The sequence below is a fragment of the Pseudorasbora parva genome, chromosome 15, assembly GCF_024679245.1.
Source record: "Pseudorasbora parva isolate DD20220531a chromosome 15, ASM2467924v1, whole genome shotgun sequence".
Taxonomy (NCBI): Eukaryota; Metazoa; Chordata; class Actinopteri; order Cypriniformes; family Gobionidae; genus Pseudorasbora; species Pseudorasbora parva.
In genome coordinates, this window is record NC_090186.1 from 44,744,906 (window position 1) to 44,767,794 (window position 22,889).

The window sequence follows — 22,889 nt, forward strand, 5'->3', positions numbered from 1 at the left end:
CATTTAGTTGAGTGTATATATATATATTTATTAAAAAAATACAAATAAATATTAATAACTTATTTTTACCTAATCTAATTCAAACTAAATTAAATATATTGAGATGTAATACATTTTTTAGAAAATGTAATGGCTGAAACAAAAATATATAAAAACATTTGTGTGAGTATATATATATATATAGTACAATTATATCTGTGTAAAATGTATAAATAAAGTGCAGCTCTTGCTCTGCGTTGTGTTTCTGCGAGCGGTGTGTGTGTGTGTGTAAGAACACGAGACCCATACACACCTCATCAGTCAGGGTTTGTTTTATTGCAGCTTTACAATCATGCAAAAATAGTCAGAAAACTTTATTCTGTCCGGCTGAAGAAACACGAGATTAATATGAACATAATGATCTCCTCATCAATCGATGGACACCAGCTCCACCTCGAAGATCAGCTTAGCGTTTGGGGGGATTCTGGGTAATGATGGTTAAGGCCACAGACACGCATATAATCAGAAGAAGCTGATCAATAATCAATCAGCAGATCAATAATCAGTGTGAAGAAGCTGATCAATAATCAATAATGAAGGATACTTTGAGTCCGGAAGGCCTTTCCTCCCGTACGCCCAGTCTGACTCGATCTCCAGCCGCGCCGTCTCACCTTTACTCATCGTCAGCACACCTTCATCCCACTGCACACACACACACACACACTCTCAGTGTAACTCACCCCTCGGATCACTCTGCCCAGCCCGACACACACACGCACACACGCACACACACACACACACACACACACACACACACACACACACACACACACCCTCTCAGTGTAACTCACCCCTCGGATCACTCTGCCCAGCCCGACACACACACGCACACACACACACACACACACACACACACACACACACACACACACACACACACACACACACACACACACACACCCTCTCAGTGTAACTCACCCCTCGGATCACTCGGCCCAGCCCGACCTTAAAGCTCAGTGGCTTGGACTGTTTCTTCTTCTTTGCGGCTGAAAAACAGAAGAAAATCACTTTAAAGATGATTTACAGCGTCTGGAGCTGAACCACAAACAACATTAACTCAAATGAAATATAAATAATACATTTAAAAAACTTTTAATTTAATTTTAGTTAATAATAAAAAAATTAGCACACGTGGCGTTATGAGCACACGTATGAGCACACACAGCGTTATGAGCACACGCAGCGTTATGAGCACATGCTCGGCGTTACGAGCACAGGTATGAGCATGCAGCGTTATGAGCACACGTATGAGTACAAGCGGCGTTATGAGCAGACGAATGAGCATGCAGTGTTATGAGCACATAGCGTTACGAGCATGCAGCGTTATGAGCACGCGGCGGTATGAGCACAGGCAGCGTTATGAGCACGCTGCATTATGAGCACACATATGAGCACACGCGGCGTTATGAGCACACACGGCGTTATAAGCACACGTATGAGCATGCGGCGTTATGAGCACACGTATGAGCATGCAGCGTTATGAGCACACACGGCGGTATGAGCACAGGCAGCGTTATGAGCACACGCTGCATTATGAGCACACATATGAGCACACGTGGCGTTATGAGCACACGTGGCGTTATGAGCACACGTATGAGCATGCGCCGTTATGAGCACACGTATGAGCATGCGCCGTTATGAGCACACGTATGAGCATGCGCCGTTATGAGCACACGTATGAGCATGCGCCGTTATGAGCACACGTATGAGTATGCGCCGTTATGAGCACACGTATGAGCATGCGCCGTTATGAGCACACGTATGAGCATGCGCCGTTATGAGCACACGTATGAGCATGCGCCGTTATGAGCACATGTATGAGCACAAATGCGGCATTATGAGCACACGTGGCATTATGAGCAGAGGTATGAGCACAAGTGGCATTATGAGCACACGCGGCATTATGAGCACACGTATGAGCACACGCGGCATTATGAGCACAGGCGTCATTATGAGCACACGCGGCATTATGAGCACACGTATGAGCACACGTGGCATTATGAGCAGACGTATGAGCACAAGTGGCGTTTTGAGCACACGTATGAGCATGCAGCGTTATGAGCACACGTATGAGCACACGTGGCATTATGAGCACACGTTTGAGCATGCAGCATTATGAGCACACGTATGAGCACACGTGGCGTTATGAGCACACGTATGAGCATGCGGCATTATGAGCACACGTATGAGCACATGCGGCATTATGAGCACACGTATGAGCATGCGGCGTTATGAGCACACGTATGAGCATGCAGCATTATGAGCACACGTATGAGCATGCGGCGTTATGAGCACACGTATGAGCATGCGGCGTTATGAGCACACGTATGAGCACACGTGGCATTATGAGCAGACGTATGAGCACAAGTGCCGTTATGAGCACACGTATGAGCATGCAGCGTTATGAGCACACATATGAGCACACGTGGCATTATGAGCACACGTATGAGCATGCAGCATTATGAGCACACGTATGAGCACACGTGGCGTTATGAGCACACGTATGAGCATGCGGCATTATGAGCACACGTATAAGCACATGCGGCATTATGAGCACACGTATGAGCATGCGGCGTTATGAGCACACGTATGAGCATGCAGCATTATGAGCACACGTATGAGCATGCGCCGTTATGAGCACATGTATGAGCACAAATGCGGCATTATGAGCACACGTGGCATTATGAGCAGAGGTATGAGCACAAGTGGCATTATGAGCACACGCGGCATTATGAGCACACGTATGAGCACACGCGGCATTATGAGCACAGGCGTCATTATGAGCACACGCGGCATTATGAGCACACGTATGAGCACACGTGGCATTATGAGCAGACGTATGAGCACAAGTGGCGTTTTGAGCACACGTATGAGCATGCAGCGTTATGAGCACACGTATGAGCACACGTGGCATTATGAGCACACGTTTGAGCATGCAGCATTATGAGCACACGTATGAGCACACGTGGCGTTATGAGCACACGTATGAGCATGCGGCATTATGAGCACACGTATGAGCACATGCGGCATTATGAGCACACGTATGAGCATGCGGCGTTATGAGCACACGTATGAGCATGCAGCATTATGAGCACACGTATGAGCATGCGGCGTTATGAGCACACGTATGAGCATGCAGCATTATGAGCACACGTATGAGCATGCGGCGTTATGAGCACACGTATGAGCATGCGGCGTTATGAGCACACGTATGAGCATGCGGCGTTATGAGCACACGTATGAGCACACGTGGCATTATGAGCAGACGTATGAGCACAAGTGCCGTTATGAGCACACGTATGAGCATGCAGCGTTATGAGCACACATATGAGCACACGTGGCATTATGAGCACACGTATGAGCATGCAGCATTATGAGCACACGTATGAGCACACGTGGCGTTATGAGCACACGTATGAGCATGCGGCATTATGAGCACACGTATAAGCACATGCGGCATTATGAGCACACGTATGAGCATGCGGCGTTATGAGCACACGTATGAGCATGCAGCATTATGAGCACACGTATGAGCATGCGGCGTTATGAGCACACGTATGAGCATGCGGCGTTATGAGCACACGTATGAGCATGCGGCGTTATGAGCACACGTATGAGCATGCGGCGTTATGAGCACATGCGGCATTATGAGCACACGTATGAGCATGCGCCGTTATGAGCACACGTATGAGCACGCGGCGTTATGAGCACACGTATGAGCATGCGGCGTTATGAGCACACGTATGAGCATGCGGCGTTATGAGCACACGTATGAGCACGCGGCGTTATGAGCACACGTATGAGCATGCGGCGTTATGAGCACACGTATGAGCATGCGGCGTTATGAGCACACGTATGAGCACACACGGCATTTTGAGCACACGTAGGAGCACACGCGGCGTTATGAGCACACGCAGCATTATAAGCACACGTATGAGCACACACGTATTGGCACACGCAGCATTATGAGCACACGTATGAGCGCATGTTCTCACAGGCAGGGATGTTTGTGTCGAAGACCGTCCCGTCCTCCAGTGTCCCGCTGTACCAACAGCTCACTGTGTCGCCCTTCCGAGGGAAGTTGGTCTTGTCTCCTTTCTTCAGGATAGACTTGGTGAACTTTGGAGGACCCTGAGGAGAAACCACACAGATCAGGGAAGGTCACATGATGATGAAGAAGAAGATGATGATGATGAAGATCATGTACCTCATCCACAGCCTCTATCTTGCTTTCTTTGGGCATGTCGTGTATTTTCACAGCTTGAACCTCTTCTGTCACCACGTCCACTTCTGTGCCTTTAAATCTCTGAGAGAAACACACACACACGTTTATAAATGGACTATTATTATTGGCTGGTGAATATGATGTTTGTTTGTTACCTTGCTCTCAAACAGCTGGTTATACGCTTCAGTGAGCTGCTCTTTTTTGGCCGTCTTTGCCACATTCTTGATGTTTCCAAGAAGTTTGTGTTCAGCTAGAAACTGCAAAGAGAAGATGATGTATTTATACACACACTGATCAGGCATAACATTATGACCGGTGAAGTGAATACCACTGATGATCTCTGTTAGTGGGTGGGATATATTAGGCAGCAAGTGAACATTTAGTCCTCAGAGTTGATGTGTGTGAAGCAGGAGAAATGGGCAAGCGTAAGGATTTGAGCGAGTTTGGCCAGATTGTGACGGCTAGACGACTGGGTCAGAGCATCTCCAAAACTGCAGCTCTTGTGGGCTGTTCCCGGTCTGCAGTGGTCAGTATCTATCAAAAGTGCTCCAAGGAAGGACCAGTGGAGAACCGGCCACAGGGTCATGGGCGGCCAAGGCTCATTGATGACCGTGGGGAGCGAAGGCTGGCCCGTGGGGTCCGATCAAACAGACGAGCTACTGGAGCTCAAACTGCTCCAGAAGTTAATGCTGGTTCTGATTGAAAGCTGTCAGAATACACAGAGCAGCTCAGTTTACCTGAGGAACACACGGCCCCAGGATGCACTATGGGAAGAAGGCGAGCCGGCGGAGGCAGTGTGATGCTTTGGCCAATGTTCTGCTGGGAAACCTTGGGTCCTCCATCCATGTGGATGTTACTTTGACACGCTCCACCTACCTAAGCATTGCTGAGACCATGTTCAGCCTTTGATGGAAACGGTATTCTGGTGGCTGTGGCTCTTCCAGCAGATAATGCTCCTGACACAAAGCACAAATGCTTCAGGAATGGTTTGAGGAGCACCACAACCAGTTTGAGGCGTCGACTCGGCCTCCAGATTCCCCAGATCTCAATCCAATCGAGCGTCTGTGGGATGAGCTGAACAAACAAGCCCAATCTACCCCAACTCGCAACTTACAGGACTTAAAGGATCTGCTGCTAACATCTTGATGCCAGATACCACATCACTCCTTTAGGGGTCTAGAGGAGTCCACCAGAGATGGGTCAGCACAATATTAGGAATATATGTTATGCCTGATCGGTGTATATGAACATTTATCTATTATATTCCACAGTACCCTTTCATGCTAGCCCTTCTGCTGCATCATGCACATTTAATTTTTCATGCCCATGCAAACGCATTACTTGTGTTTATACCGTTTGAAACAATAATGCATGCATATGTTAATAACTAATCACTCAAATAGGCCTATATACACAAAACATGCATTTGATTTAGACTTGTAGACAGATGCATCATCAGTCCAACACACTCTGCACACAGTGTGAGTGTTTTTTTCTTCTAAGCGAGAGGCGCAGCTGTAGTGTGTACACTACCGAGTGTGCTGCGTTGTCCTGGATGAATTTGATTAGTTCTTTCTTTGGCACTTCTTCAGTCTTGAGCTGCTCATCGCTCCACGCTCTCGCTGGATCCGCCGCCATCATGCTCAATGCGACACACACTCACAACACGTGCTGATAACAGCCAATCACAGCGCGGAGCGTCTTAAAGGAGCCGCGGCCGTCACGCCATGTTGTTGTAATCGGAGCCGCTGAAAACAGAGTTGCGACAGGTTTTGGGCCCGCCGCCATGCGATCACGTGGTTCATGGAGCTCGGTGCTGTCTATTTATTTGGACACAGTTTTGTTATATTTACAGCAAACCTGCCACCTCAGACCAGAGCCAATTGTGCTATTAATAAAAATAATATAGTTAATATAGTCTTGACTTCTTATTTTAGTGGGAGTAGCTGTTTGTTGTTGTTAGGATGGGATTTAGATATCACTGATCTACATATGAGCATTTTAAGACGTTTAAAAGCCAAATAAATTATGAGAAATAGCTTTAAAAACAAAGCCAGTGGGCAGGAAACTATTTGTCAGTTCCTGCTCTCTTATCTCAATTCTCTTATTGGCCCTCATTCCTGAAACTTTTGTAAATATATGAGTAATTTGCGCGTAAATGGACCTTTACGAAAACTCTCCTCCAGATTCACAAACGCTTCATATACCACGGATTCGTTAGTTAAACGTGTGTATATTAGTAAATTCCAAACATGCGTAAATAGGATGCGCGTGCGCGCTCATTCATAATTAGCATAATCCCCGTCTGTGGACTCTTCTGGACTTCTTTCTCAGGTTTGCCTCCAGTATTTTGCATAAATGTTGAAGAGACTAATTGACTAGCAATAAATATTAAATTTTCGTGTGTCCACCAAAGCATGTTTTAGCCAGCTAACACCTGGGGCTCTTATGAAAACGGCCAGCTGGTGGCGCTTGAAAGCGCTTTGCAAGGGCAGCGTTAATTATAAATTAAACTAAGGTTTATTAGTTTGCCTGATAATTTTAATCTGTAGTTTAACATTTAAATCCTAAAAAAATATGGCAAATATAAAATGTTAGTTTAGCTACTTGCATCTTATCTCGCACTGTTGCCGATTTAACTGAAGCGTCACGCTGGAACTCGCGCTCAGCACATTCAGTGAACATAAAGCCCGCCTACTTTGTTTTGATTGGTCATCTTAAATATCTTGCCTTTGAAATTCTGAACCTTTGGTTGGGATAAGGCATGCTGAAGATGAGTGCACACAATAAAATATTTATTTTCCTTGATTTATTGAATTCGTAGGATTTGTAGAATATGGAGACTGTAGGATGTTATCTTCTCTTGCCAAATAGGTAAGAAAACTTCATCCCCCATAATGCACTGGGTATTTTGCTGTCCAAGGCTCCTATTGGATACGCAAACACTGCTTGAGTAGGAAATGCTCCTGAGCAAACTTTTAGTTACAATGTCGACTTGTATTGTTCCCGGGTGCAAGAATTCAAAGAGTGAATGTGTAGGGGGAGTGACGTTCGGATTCGAGTGAAGGATCCAGAGCGTTGTAGGCTGGGAGAAATGTACCTTTTCCAAAATTTGAATCAATTAATTCAAAAAATGATTTACTGTTCCAAAGCGGTCACACACTGGTGACCCCTGCTGTTTAAATCTGTGTAAATGCAACAAAACCCATAATAGCACAATGTTATAACATAATAACAGCTTTTACAAACACATTTTATTGACAGAGTAATGAATTTAATATGGTTAACAAATCATAAAATGGCTTCGGCGTTTTGTTTGTTTTATGGTTAAACATATATATATATATATAGAAAATACAAACCATATATTTTAAGTTTATTGCAAGATATATTTAAATATTTTGAGTGTAGGGAGATCTTCTTGGTCACATTATTCGCGGTGCTTCATGTGAGTGGGTGGGGCTATAAAGAGCTGACTCTCTGATTGGTGGAATTTTCCGTACAGCGCACAGGGTAATGTACTTTTTCACCACATATTCCGCTGCTAAACACGATTATTTAAAAACTAAGTAGCACTAATGTGGGCTGAAGACTTCAACAGAAGCAAATATTATAATTTAACAACTGCTGCTCACAGCTGCATCCCAGCAAACACACAACGTTGGCACAACGTACTCAACCTTCTAACAACGTTGACACAACATGGCCAAAAGGTTGCTATAATACGTTGTGTGGTGAAGGTTGTTACAGTGTTGTCACAACGTTGACATTGAACCACCGTCCGGACCATTGCTTAAAGTTGTGCCAAGGTATCTGGACAACCACTGTGCGACCTGTACTCGTCATCACTGTCCTGAAGCGTGAATTTAAATTTCAACTGACAGTTGAACCGTCTCATACTTCAACGAGTAGGCTATAATAACTTGATACGCGGATACGTGAGTATTGCGTTTAATTTACCTTAGCTGATACGTAAATATTCAAACAAGCTACAATTTCCGTGTCTACGTGACATTCATTCGTTCTTTATTTTACAAACTAAATTTTTTTTTAAATAAAATAAACGGACAAATCATATTATTCATGGAGTTGCGATTTTGTGTATTACCATCATAACGCTATTTCTTTTAACGTTAGGCTACCAGATTTACTCAGATCCTTACCGTTAAGAAAGTGTTCAACATCTCATACCTGCTGGTTTCTGGACTTGCATTTCTCCTTTGGATTTGTTGATATTTCCTGGACATGATTCCGCTTACCGACCTCATCAGCAGGCTTTCGAATACGATTTTCTGCCATCTACAAAACCCGGTATTGTTCTTAAATGTTCCGACCTAGGCCTATCTTTGCTTTTTTGTGTTTGATGTAATATACTTAAACTAAATATTTGTTTATTCTATTTTATTTATTTTTAAAAAATGTATCTGTATGTATGGTCGCTTACCACATGCTGTTATAATAAAGTTGAATTAGTTGAATAAACTTGTATGTAATTTTTATTCTTCAAAAGTGTGTTGCAGGTGTTGATTATAATGAATTTACTGTTAGGCCCATAAATAATAGGATAAACAATAGGCATATACAAAGTATAATAACTGAAATTAAAAATGAACCACTATGGGGAATGGGGAATATAGCATTAAAAAATAAGTTGTCAGAATGTCGTCTTGAAGTTGCTGAATGTTGCGCAACAACGTTGCTACAGCCCCGTCGCGTCTTACAATTCTACGTTGTTACAATGTTGCGAGCACGTCGACATGAGACGTTGCCATAGTAGATATGCAACGTGCCACAGACGTTGCCACAACGTAAACGTGTTTGCTGGGATGGTCTTTGGAGAAAATGTAAGTTTTTCCGGAAACCACTCTATAAGAGACTATTGACCAACTCTTCCCTTTTTAAATACAAATATGTCAATGACTACAAATTTATAAAACTGATGTCAAGTAAACAGTTGACTAGCGTAGCCGCGGTTTTGACATCACGTGATTTTGGCAGGCAAGCTGAGCCGAAAATGGTTCGAATCAAATGATTCGCAAAGAGTTCGAAGCTTCAGGAAGCAGTGCTTGGAAAGTGCCCATAAAGAATCGCAAATATGGAGAGAGCACCGCGATGAGAAATATGAAGAACCGTCGTGTTTGTAGTCGAGGGCCACTGAGTGTTTTAGGACAAACGGTCTGAGGGGAATAACGGAAATAAACGGCCGTTCCGTCAGTTTAGCCCGAAGGTAAGAAATCTGTTGCCATTGTATTCTGTTTTTATCATAATGCTGTTTAAATAGTTTATATAGTACGACATAATTTTCGTTGTTAAGCATACTCGCACAATAAGTGTTCTATTAATAATCCGCTGTCGGTTTGTCTGTCTATGGGCGGGAAAAATACTGAAGTAGCCAATCTGTATCTATTAGGCTAACGTTACCTTGTTACAATTTCGTATCAGATGTAGTATGTCATATATATATATATATATTTAACCTTATATACTTTTTATGTTATAATAATTTATTTAAATTTCATAAATATGACTTTATTTATCATCATTTTGACTTCATAATTGACCTTTTAAGCCACATTTTCCACCTAGTATGTCATTATTTTGTTGTTTTATGTTAGAATTATTCCTTTTATATAAAATAATTTCAACTTTTTGTCATAAAGTCAGAATTGCCCCCTTAGAATACCACAATTTGGACTTTTTGTCATAATTAATTGACTTTTCATCTCATAAATATGACTTATCACAATTGACTGTTTATGCCATAATTTTGACGTTGTCATAATCATGGCATTTTAAGTCAGAATTTCCACTTTAGTATTTAGATTTTTTTATGTCATACTTTTTAACTCATAAATTACTTAGGCTAGTATATTATAATTTTGACGTTTTATGTGAGAAATATTACTTTTCTGCTCATCAATGACTATATCGCATAATCTTTAACAGTTACTTTTTAAGTCAGATTTTCAAATTAATATGTCATAATTTTGACTTTATTTTAGAATGATTACTTTTAATTTAATATATGACATAGTATGCCATAATTTAGACTTTTATTTTGTCATAAAGAATTTCCGCTTAGCATATCATAAATATATTTAATTATTTGGACATTGTCATAATTTTGACTTTTTATGTTAGAATTATTACTATTCATCTCATAAATATGATGTAGCATTTCATAATTTTTAGTTTTGACGTCATAATTTTGACTTTTTATCTTATAAATATGACTTAGTATATCATAATTTTGACAGCATACTTTTTAAGAGATAACTGTGACATTTTATGTTAGAATTATTACTTTTAATGACGTAGTATGCCATAATTTTCGCTTTTTCGTGTCAATTTTTTTTCTGTCATAATTCCACGTTTTTGTCATTAAGTCAGAATTTCCTCTTCATAATTTTGTATATTTCACTATTTTTGTATAATTGTGTATATTTGACTACAATTTAAAACTGTGATTTACAAAAAAGTTAAAAATCATGACTTTATACTTTGTGCTTTTGTAGAAATGATTCATTAATAAAACGGCTGAATAATGCAGATTAGTTTAGAGACCAGAACACATAAGAGCTACTGTATTATCCCTTCATTTAATACAAAATCATTTATAAGATGGAGCAAAACCTGTCTAAAGTCTTAATTGGGAGATAAAAACAAAAGTAGCCTAAACATATTTATTCATACCTAATATAAATATGTAATATTTAAGTACATATATTTATTAATAACGCTAATTATATGTATAATTATTATTAATGTGATTATATTTTCTAACACACACATTCCTGGCCTTGAGTCAGTGTGAAGTTCAGACACAGGAGGGCAGTATATTCACACACATATCACGGTCACACACTTAACAACAATAATTCATGAGCATACACAGCCTCAGTGACCATATCATAAAATCCATAAGCAAAACGAATCCCGGTTGAAAGCATAGCTCACGGGAATCAGTTTATGTTTTGGTTCCAAACTTATTTAGGAAAGACTGTTTAATGTCTTATTGAGTCGAGAACAGAAGAACTGAAGCTCCTCATCAAATCAAAATGGACGATTCTTGTGATTTATGTAATATTGCAGTGTTTATCATAAATTATTTATCATTGTGTTGTCATAATTTTGATTTATGTTAGAATTATTACTTTTCATCTCATAAATATAATTTAAAATTTGTATGTTAGAATTATTATTGTATTCGTCTCATAAAGATGATGTAGTATTAGATAATGTGGACTTTTTGTGTCAATTTAGAATTTTTATGTTAGAATTATTACTTTTCATGTCATAAATATGATTATCATAAATATGTCTTTTTGCAAAGCTCTGGACTGAAGCGGCTCGCCACTGGATGTTCATTGAGTCTCTGAGAAGTGCAGTACGCACACACACACACACATGCACACACGCACACGCAAGCACACACACACACACACACACATGCACACACGCACACGCAAGCACACACACACACACACACATGCACACACGCACACGCAAGCACACACACACACACACGCACACACACACATGCACACACGCACGCACACACACACACACACACACACACACACACACACACACACACACACACACACACATACACACACACATACATACACACACACACACACAGGTTTGTTTCACTATATTAGTGAGGACATTACATATACTTCCATAGATTTTATATCAGGTCAATGATGTTTTCTATCCCCTAACCCAACCCCTATCCCTAAACCTCACACGCACACACATGCACACGCACACACACACACACGCACGCACGCGCACACACAGCCATGTGTGTGTGTGTGTGTGTGTGTGTGAGTCTCTGAAACGGCAGCAATTAGATCTTTCTTGGCAAATGCAAAGCTGTCGTTCTCCGGAGAGGAGTGTGTTTAACAGCTGAACATTGCCCAAGAAGTAAAGCCCAGAAAGCTTCACGCTGCGAGACTCTCTCTCACACACACACACACACGCACGCACACACGCACGCACACACACACACACACACACACACACACACACACACACAGACACACACACACACACACACACACACACTTCCATGTTCCTCAAACAACTCTCATATAATTTATCAGCACATATTTATATTATAATGATCGGTGCATCTCAATCCGTGACTGTTTGTTCGGATCAATATGATCGTCATTCATGAAGTGTTTCAGTCTGCAAACCACAGCCATCCAATCAACTCCCCACAGACACAATCAAGCCCCGCCCACATTTGTTCTTGTTTGCGATTCGCTATACGCCACAATACAGGAGACGAGCTACACATCCAGATGTGTGTTATGATGCTGAGAACATGCTGTGGTAAATCATGACATATAAAGTCAAAACTATGAGATAAAAAGTCGATTGAAATGAAAAATTATAATATATATAAAATTATGATTGTCATAATTTTTTTATGTATTTATATTATATTTTTATGTATTTATATTTTTTATATTTTTTTATCTCATTATTATGTTTGTTTTTGTGACATATGGGGACACAGGCGTAATGGTGAAACCGTGTTTTCTATCCCCTTACACTGCCCCTAAACTTACCCATCACACACACACACACACACACACACACACACACACACACACACACACACACACACACACACACACACACACACACACACACACACACACACACACACACACACACACTCATAAAAACTCCTCCTGTGTGATTTATAAGCCTTTTGTAAAGTGGGGCCATGGGTAATGTCCTCATATTTCACCCTCTCCTGTAATACCTGTGTCATACCCATGGCATTATACACATTTGTGTCCTCATATGTCACAAAAACATACCCACACACACACACACACACACACACACACACACAGTATGATGGTCAGGTGAAACGCCGCTCACGGTCGCTCTGCTTTCTCATGGGATGCTGCTAAATGTTTTAGACAGACTAATCGCTCACATTATTCATGTATGGAAACATTGGAATTCATTTACTTTCCAATTAATGAAGCATGAATTATTCAGAAGAAATGAAGCTGGAGGTGTTTCATAGAATCGTGCGATTCGTGATTCCTGCGCAACAGCCAGCAGGAAATCAGCTCGAGAGCACCGGAACGATCGTCTCTGACAGAAATAAAGTTATATTGTGAGCTTGAATATGAGCGTACACTTTTTCATCCGCAAGTAAACGCATGACTCTAACATGTGCTGGAATTCTCAATTCACTGAGGGATTCTCTAATTTATCAGCCTTGCAAAAGAGTTTAATTTGCTTATGTCTCCGCTCTAATTCATCCCAAAGCTGTTCTATCGGGTTGAGCTCAGGACTCTGTGCAGGCCAGTCCAGTTCCTCCACACCAAACTCCTCATCCATGTCTTTATGGGCCGACGCTTTGTGCACTGGAGCGCAGTCATGCTGGGACAGGAAGGGGCCGTCCACAAACTGATCCCACAAAGTCAGGAGCGTGAAATTGTCCAAAATGTCTTGGTGAAGCATTAAGAGTTTCTTTCACTGGAACTAAGGGGCCAAGCACTGAAAAACAACCCACCCCATAATCCCCCCTCCACCAAACTTTACACTTGGCACAATGCAGTCAGGCGAGTCCCGTTCTCCTGGCGACGGCCAAACCCAGACTCGTCCATGTGATTGTCAGACTGAAGCGTGATTGGTCACTCAGAGAACACGTCTCACTGCTCTAGAGTCCAGTGGCGGCTGCTTTACTCCACTGCATCCCACGCTTTGCATTGCTCTTGGTGATGTAAGGCTTGGATGAGCTGCTCGGCCATGGAAACCCATTCCATGAAGCTCTCTCCGCTGTTCTTGAGCTCATCTGAAGGCCACAGGAGTCTGGAGGTCTGGAGCTGTTGACTCTGCAGAAAGTTGGTGACTCCTGCGCACTGTGACCCTCAGCATGCGCTGACCCCGCCCTGTGATTTTACGTGGCCTAACACTTCGTGACTGAGTTGCTGTTGTTGCTCACATAATTAGGTTAGAAAAATCAATTTGAACGTATTGTGAAAGATGATTTCTGTCACTGCTGTGAACTGACCACAACACACAATATGAAGAATATCCAAAAACTATCCTCTAGGGTCTAACTAAACTATAGGGTCCTATCACACACAAGGCGACCCATGTTCATTTTATTTCCTCGTTGTTTAAATATCAAATGCACTGGCGCATATGATCACTCATTGGGCATCTGGTCTAAACCAGAAAAAAAGTGGATTCGGACCCCAAGGCCCCTGTTCACAAGTCTTAATCTCAATTCTGATTTTTTGCTCAGATCTGATTTTTTGTTTGGCTGTTCACATTACCTTTTAAAATGTGTCATATCTGATTCCAGTGTGAACTGTTTCAGGTTTCAAACTAACCCGCATGTGTAAAAGAACAAAGGCATCAGACGCAGCGCGCTGCTGCACTAAAGCTCGGGAGGTTATGGAGGATGTAAGCATTTTTTACTATTATTTAAACATGTTTGTGTAATGGAAGCCATAACAGTAATGATCAGGTGCTGAAGAGAAGAAGAACGAAAGTACAGAGAGCAAAATTGGTTATTTTGGCCTTTTGTCTCCTTCCTTTGGCACTGAAGCCACGTTCGTCTGTGTCCCCGTTCTTTCATTTCGTGCGCTATTTTTTCAAAAACAGAGCGGTTACGGTAGGATCCTTCTAATTTAGCTTGAATTGAAGTATCTCCCCATGTACTAATGAGGTCTAACACCTCACTCTCCCTCCATTGACTCGCTTTTAATGTTACTTAATGTTACAAATGTCGACATAGGCCTCGTTCACACTGCAGGCAAAAGTGGCCCAAATCTGATTTTTTTTTGGGGTCAAGTGACCAGGTCAGTCTTCTTCAGAGGTAGTGTGAACACTCAAATCTGACCCAGATCTGATTTTTTCCAAAGCGGCTGCAGTGTGAACAACCAAGGCGGATTTGATGCGACTTTTACGTCAATCTATGTTGACATTTGTCACAATTATGCGCCGGCGAGTTAGCCCTAGACAGAACAGACACAGACAGGAACATTAAAAACTTGACTAGATATGGAGAACAGCGATGGAGCGAGTCAATGGAGGGCGAGTGAGGTGTTAGACCTCATTAGTACATGGGGAGATACTTCAATTCAAGCTACGCTAGAAGTATCCTACCGTAACCGCTCTGTTTTTGAAAAAATAGCACACAAAATGGAAGAACAAGGACACAGAAAAACGTGGCTTCAGAAGAACGTGTTCTTCTCCTCTTCAGCTCCTGCTCATTAATGTTATGGCTTCCGTTACAAAACATTTTTGCTTACTTCCTCCATAACCTCCCGAGCTTTAGTGCAGCAGCGCGCTGCGTCTGATGCCTTTGTTCTTTTGCACATGCGGGTTAGTTTGAAACCTGAAACAGTTTACACTGGAATCAGATATAAGCCACATTTTAAAAGGTAATGTGAACAGCCGAACAAAAAATCAGATCTGTGCAAAAAATCAGAATTGAGCATTAGGACTTGCAGTGTGAACGGGGCCTAAGATTGACGTCTGGGTCGGATTGAGGACCACATATGTATGTGGTCTAAATCTGATTTGAAAAAAAAAAAAACAGATCTGGGCTAGATTTGAGTGTTCACACTACCGCTGAAGAAGCCTGACCTGGTCACTTGACCCCCAAAAAATCAGATTTGGGCCACTTTTGCCTGCAGTGTGGGCCTAAGAGCACCTGCGCCAAAGTACCAACACAATAAATGCACTCGGCAAAATATCCTCTAATTAGGTAAATCAGTATGTTAATTTTACAGTGTGGTATCCAAGTACAGCTCTAAAGTAACAGCATATGTAATGCTTTGAGTGCAGCTCTGGTGGGACGTGACGCTTTATTGATTCTGAATGATTTTCACGGCAGATGTGAGGAGGTTTAGTTGGTTTGATCTCAATACAGTGATAATTCATGCAGAATTATAATGATATTTTCTCTTGTTCTGATGTAACAAAGTACACCAAAGAGCGAATCAGATGCTGTTTTTGTCTCTTAAAGTGATAGTTCAGCCATAAATGAGCCTGTGATGTTTATCTGCTGACCCCCAGGGCATCCTAGGTGTGTTTGTTTCTTCAGGAGAACACAAACGAAGGTTTTTAACTCAACCGTTGATCGTATAATGCGTGTCAATGGGGTGTATTTCAATGAGAGTTAAAAACACACAGATATACGAATCCATATTAAACCCTGAGGCTCGTGGAGACACACTGATGTCTTAAGACACGAAACGGTCGCTTTCTGCCAGAAACACAACAGTATTTGTTATTTTTTACCTCATATCAGACAAATCTCATCTAGTGTTCCCATCGCCATTACTTCCAGTAGGGATGGACGATATTATCGCCACAAAATCGTGTTTAACGATTTTCACGGACTGTTTTTAAATGCTGCCTTGAATTTGTGAATGCGTCAGCAGCAGATTTGCCAGGTTTTCACAACAACTTGCCCCAAACTAACCCAAAACAAGCCCAATCGCAGGTCCTAGTGCCTGCCTTCTGACCCGCTATATACTTATACATGTAGTGGGGGCGCTGTTGTTACAGTAATACAATGAAAAGCAGAGTACACAAATTACTTCTTGTTCTGAATTAACAAATCAGTAATGTAATAAATCACAAGCAAGACACTTGTAAATTAAATACTTTTATATAAAGTGTATTAATCAGTAATAACATTTTAGGAAATGGATGATGAAAAGTAATCCAAGGAGCTCTACAATAATTGTAGAATTGAAAGACAGCATCGACAGATGTCATGCCACCCCCACTTCATGTGCACAAACGTTATATCCAAAAATACAATATTTAGGTTACAGCTGCATCTGGGGTGAAAAATGACTGACTTTATCATTGTTATTTTCAGGGCTTTTAATATACTCTTATCATAAAAAGAACTTAAATAACATTTATTTATCTTCAACAAGAATCCTTTTAGTAAGGAGACCTCAGAAAATCTGAAACCAGAATGAAAAAAAATAGCTTTTGCTCAAAATGGTGTTGTTTCCAAACAAAGGGAAAAAATAAACATATATCGGCATCGGCCAAAATGAGCTGAAAAATATCGGCATATCGGATATATCAAAAATCCAATATCGTGCATCCCTAACTTCCGGTAAAGAAGGTCAAAATACTGGCGCGATCATAGATATATCTATATAGATTCCTCATTCGATCTATCCGGCAGGCATTAATAAGGGATCTATATATATATATATATATATGATCACGTCAGTATTTTGACCTCCTTCTTCAGAAAGCGATTGTTTCGTGTCTTAAGACATCAGTGTGTACCCACGAGCCTCAGGGTTTAATATGGATTCGTATGTCTGTGTGTTTTTAACTCTCATAGAAATACACCCCATTGACATGCATTATACGAGCAACGGTTGAGTTAAAAACCTTCATTTGTGTTCTCCTGAAGAAACAAACACACCTCAGATGCCCTGCAGATAAACATCACAGGCTCATTTATGGATGAACTATCCCTTTAAGTGTGAAAAATATATACTTTTTTATAGATTTAGTTTCAGTTAATAACCAGAGGAGCTAGTGCATCCATTTGATTATCAGTGATAGTTTTATTCTGAATTGTTTTGTTAATTGCATAAAGTTACAATATTGATTTGACTTGGTGAAACACGTCTAAACTGCAGCGCTAACATTTTCAGTGAAAAATATGGTGTCAGGCAAATTTGGGCATTGAACATAATTGCAAATGATAGAGGTCAGTCAACAAGAGCAGGCTGAAATTACTGCAGACGCAAACAAGAAATCAATCAGCGAGAGCAGCAATAGGAGACAAAGTGTGTGTTTAATGAGCCAAGAAACTTTCTTTGCTGTATGACCCAAAACAGACAACCCTTCCAGACACAGAACTGTGAGCTGGTCAGCTAGTTTCTCTGAACAGGAAAACAAACCAAGCGTTTAAATCCCAGAGGTCATTAGGAAGAAGAAGCTGTGCGGTCGTAGCCAGTGTTGTTCAGTATGTGCAGCCGCTCTTACCAATAAAGAGATTCAGAAATAAAAAGATTTTCATAGAATTGCAACGTCTGTCGTTGACAGCTCCACATATGCCTGTTTATTTATTAAAGAGGAATGTCCTTTTAAAAAGTCTTGATGTTGTTTTTGGGCTCTACTAGAGTCAACCAGACCCGCCCCTTACCATAACCACCAGTTTCAACCAGCTGTAAAAAAATATGGACGTAGTGTCCGTGACGTCACCCATAGGATTCTGATAAGCCGTTCTGAAGCTTAAAGTAGAGACGAGCTGGGCCATCTTGTGAACGAATAATCGCGTGTCACTCCCGGATAACAGAAAATGGGCCGTAATTAGCCGTATAGACCCAAACCACAATTTGTACCAGGCAGTAAACATGTTTTATTTTGCTGTAAAGTTGTGCATTTTAACATTAGGCTCAATGAGATTCTGCTCCTTCTGGAGCCGCTGTAGTGGCCAGTTGAGGAATTGCAGTTTACATTACTTCCGTATTGGCTTCAAATGAGATCGCGGGAGGTTGCCGCTTGCTTTCAACACACTACTAACTAACTCAACCAGGCCCCGCCCCTTACCATAACCGCCAGTTTCAACACACTACTAGCTAACTCAACCAGGCCCCGCCCCTTACCATAACCACCAGTTTCAACACACTACTAACTAACTCAACCAGGCCCCGCCCCTTACCATTACCACCAGTTTCAACACACTACTAACTCAACCAGGCCCGCCTCTTACCAAAACCACCAGTTTCAACACACTACTAACTCAACCAGGCCCACCCCTTACCATAACCACCAGTTTCAACACACTACTAACTAACTCAACCAGGCCCCGCCCCTTACCATTACCACCAGTTTCAACACACTACTAACTCAACCAGGCTCCGCCCCTTACCATAACCCCCAGTTTCAACACACTACTAACTCAACCAGGCCCACCCCTTACCATAACCCCCAGTTTCAACACACTACTAACTCAACCAGGCCCACCCCTTACCATAACCACCAGTTTCAACACACTACTAACTAACTCAACCAGGCCCCGCCCCTTACCATCACCACCAGTTTCAACACACTACTAACTAACTCAACCAGGCCCGCCCCTTACCATAACCACCAGTTTCAACACACTACTAACTAACTCAACCAGGCCCACCCCTTACCATAACCCCCAGTTTCAACACACTACTAACTAACTCAACCAGGCCCCGCCCCTTACCATCACCACCAGTTTCAACACACTACTAACTAACTCAACCAGGCCCCGCCCCTTACCATAACCGCCAGTTTCAACACACTACTAACTAACTCAACCAGGCCCCGCCCCTTACCATAACCTCCAGTTTCAACACACCACTTACTAACTCAACCAGGCCCCGCCCCTTACCATAACCACCAGTTTCAACACACTACTAACTAACTCAACCAGGCCCAGCCCCTTACCATAACCGCCAGTTTCAACACACTACTAACTAACTCGACCAGACCCCGCCCCTTATCATAACCACCAGTTTCAACACACTACTAACTAACTCAACCAGGCCCCGCCCCTTACCATAACCACCAGTTTCAACACACTACTAACTAACTCAACCAGGCCCCGCCCCTTACCATAACCACCAGTTTCAACACACTACTAACTAACTCAACCAGGCCCCGCCCCTTACCATAACCGCCAGTTTCAACACACTGCTAACTAACTCAACCAGGCCCCGCCCCTTACCATAACCGCCAGTTTCAACACACTACTAACTAACTCGACCAGACCCCGCCCCTTATCATAACCACCAGTTTCAACACACTACTAACTAACTCAACCAGGCCCCGCCCCTTACCATAACCACCAGTTTCAACACACTACTAACTAACTCAACCAGGCCCCGCCCCTTACCATAACCGCCAGTTTCAACACACTACTAACTAACTCGACCAGACCCCGCCCCTTATCATAACCACCAGTTTCAACACACTACTAACTAACTCAACCAGGCCCCGCCCCTTACCATAACCACCAGTTTCAACACACTACTAACTAACTCAACCAGGCCCCGCCCCTTACCATAACCACCAGTTTCAACACACTACTAACTAACTCAACCAGGCCCCGCCCCTTACCATAACCACCAGTTTCAACACACTACTAACTAACTCAGATGAACATGGGAAAATGCAGGTGCTCTTTAAAATAATTTTTTCGTATGTTTTAAAAAAACAATTTTTTATACGCCTTCATGAAAGTAAAGTGTAAGTCGCCTGTAAGAAACCCCAAGCCTTTAATTAGACAGTACGTGCTAAAACACGAGCACTCGTTCTAATATAAACATCAGCTCAGAAGTGGATGAGTTTGGACACTGCATCTTCTCTTTTTGTTTTTCAAGGACTTGATGCATTTTCTGGCAAACACTGAAATACCTGCCCTTTAATCTCCTCTGTGGCTTCATCAGCCTCGATAGCTTCTCCCGATTCTCAGCTGTGTGTTTTGCATGTTGTTATCGCTCCTTTCAGTCTAACATAAGAGTCCATCACCATCTGTAGTGCCAGGAAAAATTGCACTTACGGTCTATTTTCTGCTCTGGAAATGTCACAGCTGAGCTCATTCAGGAGCCGGCTGTCAACATGCCTTCATACACTGAGAGTTTAACATTATTTACAGTTTTCAAGGGGAAATTATGTTGAAAACATGCCTTCACACAGCTGAAATAAGCATTGTCAAATCAAGTATTACAATGAATGTAAAATCACTATTGTATAAATGTATGCATGTGTGTAACCCATAATTTTGCTGTTTTTTGGTGAATGTATTTATCAATTATTCCACTTAGCATTCTTAGTAACAAAAATATCAGTATATGATTTTGTTGCATACTTTGTGCTGTTTCCATACGTAAAGGTAGCTTAAATTCGGTGACAAATGCTATAATTTCTTGCTTTTTTATTATAAAAATGTATATTGCATATCTGGTAAATATTAGGGATGCCATAATTCTCAATATAATATGGAACCGTTCGGTACGCCATTCACGGTTCAATATGCGCTTGTCAAATGAATTATTTCTATTTCTCCGTTTGAAATATTTCTCTCAGTTTATTTCGGCTGTGTTTAGCCACGCTTGAAATGCTGGAGTCAGAGAGTTATGCTGCCTTCACGTGCTATCGGAATTGCACATGAACGCGCTCTGATGTCGTGTTTACCACTGGGAAGTTCGGAAATAATTTTGATACCCAAGTTCCCGAGATGGGCGTGGCATAACCGTTAAAAATTGCAGAAATTAATGCCACAATTTCTGCTGTGGCAGGTGTTTTATTAGTTTTTTTGTGCAACAGTTTCATTGTCTTGTCTTGTCGTTAAAGTAGTACATATTTACCTAAATTAAAAATCATTTGAAGCATATTGTGTACTTTAAAAACATTGAAAGTTGCATCTAGCTGACCATCATTCCTGAATAGTGAGCAACTAGATAGTGTGGTAAAAGTAGCACAACAGGATCATGTATGGCTTAAAAAACTATTGCCATTTGAGTCTTTAAGCAGCCTTATCTTGTCTTCATTATGCCTTTATTGTGAATGTGATTATAAACGATATGCTTTCGTGTTGTTCTGCTGTGTTTGCCAGTGAGTCTATGCGTTTCTGAAATGACTGAAATTGTTAAAATAACATTTCCCAAGACGCACAAAAGTATGCGTCCTTCATTCTTTCTGACAACAAAGCACCTGAACACAACAAGCTCGTAATCAGGACTTCTGAAGTGGGAAGTAGGAAACTTCCGATAGCACCTGAAGGCAGCATTATACTCACAACACTATAGTTATTCACAAACACCAAAGTTCATTATTTGCTGTGTTTTAAACCCGTGCCGGTTAAACGTTTCATTCGCGTGCTTATGCACTGTTTTGCATTCGCTGAGTGAACTAAAGCCTGTCACACACACACGATAACTGGACAGTCTTACTGCGCTAATACTGTCAAACACACACAAGGTTAACATTTATAAACACAGTCGGTGATGTCTAAAGTGAAAGTAAAGTTCCTCAATTAAAGATTTGAACGGTTATGAATCAGCGAATCGATTCATGATTCGGATCGCCAATGTCACGTGATTTCAGCAGTTTGACACGCGATCCGAATCATTGATCACCGAATCACTGACTCATAACCGTTTGAATCTTTATTTGAGGATTGAACACAAACCCGGAAGAGAAGCCAATGCTGAATAAAGTCGTAGTTTTTGTTATTTTTGGACCCAAATGTATTTTGGATGCTTCAAGAGACTCTAATTAACCCACTGATGTCTCATATGGACTACTGTGATGATGTTTTTATTCCCTTTCTGGACATGGACAGTATAGTGTGCATACACTTGCATACGCTCTCGGACTAAATATAAAATATCTTAAACTGTGTGTGAAGATGAACAGAGGTCTTACGGGTGTGGAGCGACATTAGGGAGAGGAGTTAATGACAGACATTTCATTTCTGGCTGAACTAACCCTTTAAAGCGTGCATTCTGTGAGAGCGTTCTTCAGTAATGCAGTGGTTTCAGTGCTGTGTTTACCGTTCTGCTTCTAACCAGCTAATTAATTCACAGCATGCGCCGCGGTGGACGGG

The 22,889-nt window shown here is 41.6% G+C and overlaps 1 protein-coding gene across 1 annotated transcript; it reads right to left on the bottom strand.

The window, feature by feature from the left end:
• Positions 1–295: 295 nt before the first annotated feature.
• fkbp3 (FKBP prolyl isomerase 3) lies at positions 296–5,957 on the bottom strand. The gene is made up of 7 exons (XM_067418769.1): positions 5,798–5,957; positions 4,420–4,521; positions 4,247–4,345; positions 4,035–4,170; positions 958–1,025; positions 584–681; positions 296–463 (listed from the first exon to the last, which is right to left on the bottom strand). Exons 1-7 carry the CDS (start codon positions 5,903–5,905, stop codon positions 409–411), a joined length of 666 nt encoding a protein of 221 aa, XP_067274870.1. The 5' UTR covers positions 5,906–5,957; the 3' UTR covers positions 296–408.
• Positions 5,958–22,889: the final 16,932 nt, after the last annotated feature.

Bases quoted from the DNA above. Each gene is read 5' to 3' on its own strand.
- fkbp3 (XM_067418769.1), bottom strand. From the start codon at position 5,905: ATGATGGCGGCGGATCCAGCGAGAGCGTGGAGCGATGAGCAGCTCAAG. The intron at 4,171-4,246 runs GTACATGATCTT...GTTTCTCCTCAG, and splicing joins AGATAGAGGCTGTGGATGAG to GGTCCTCCAAAGTTCACCAA. The intron at 682-957 runs GTGAGTTACACT...GTGTGTGTGCAG, and splicing joins TGGGCCGAGTGATCCGAGGG to TGGGATGAAGGTGTGCTGAC.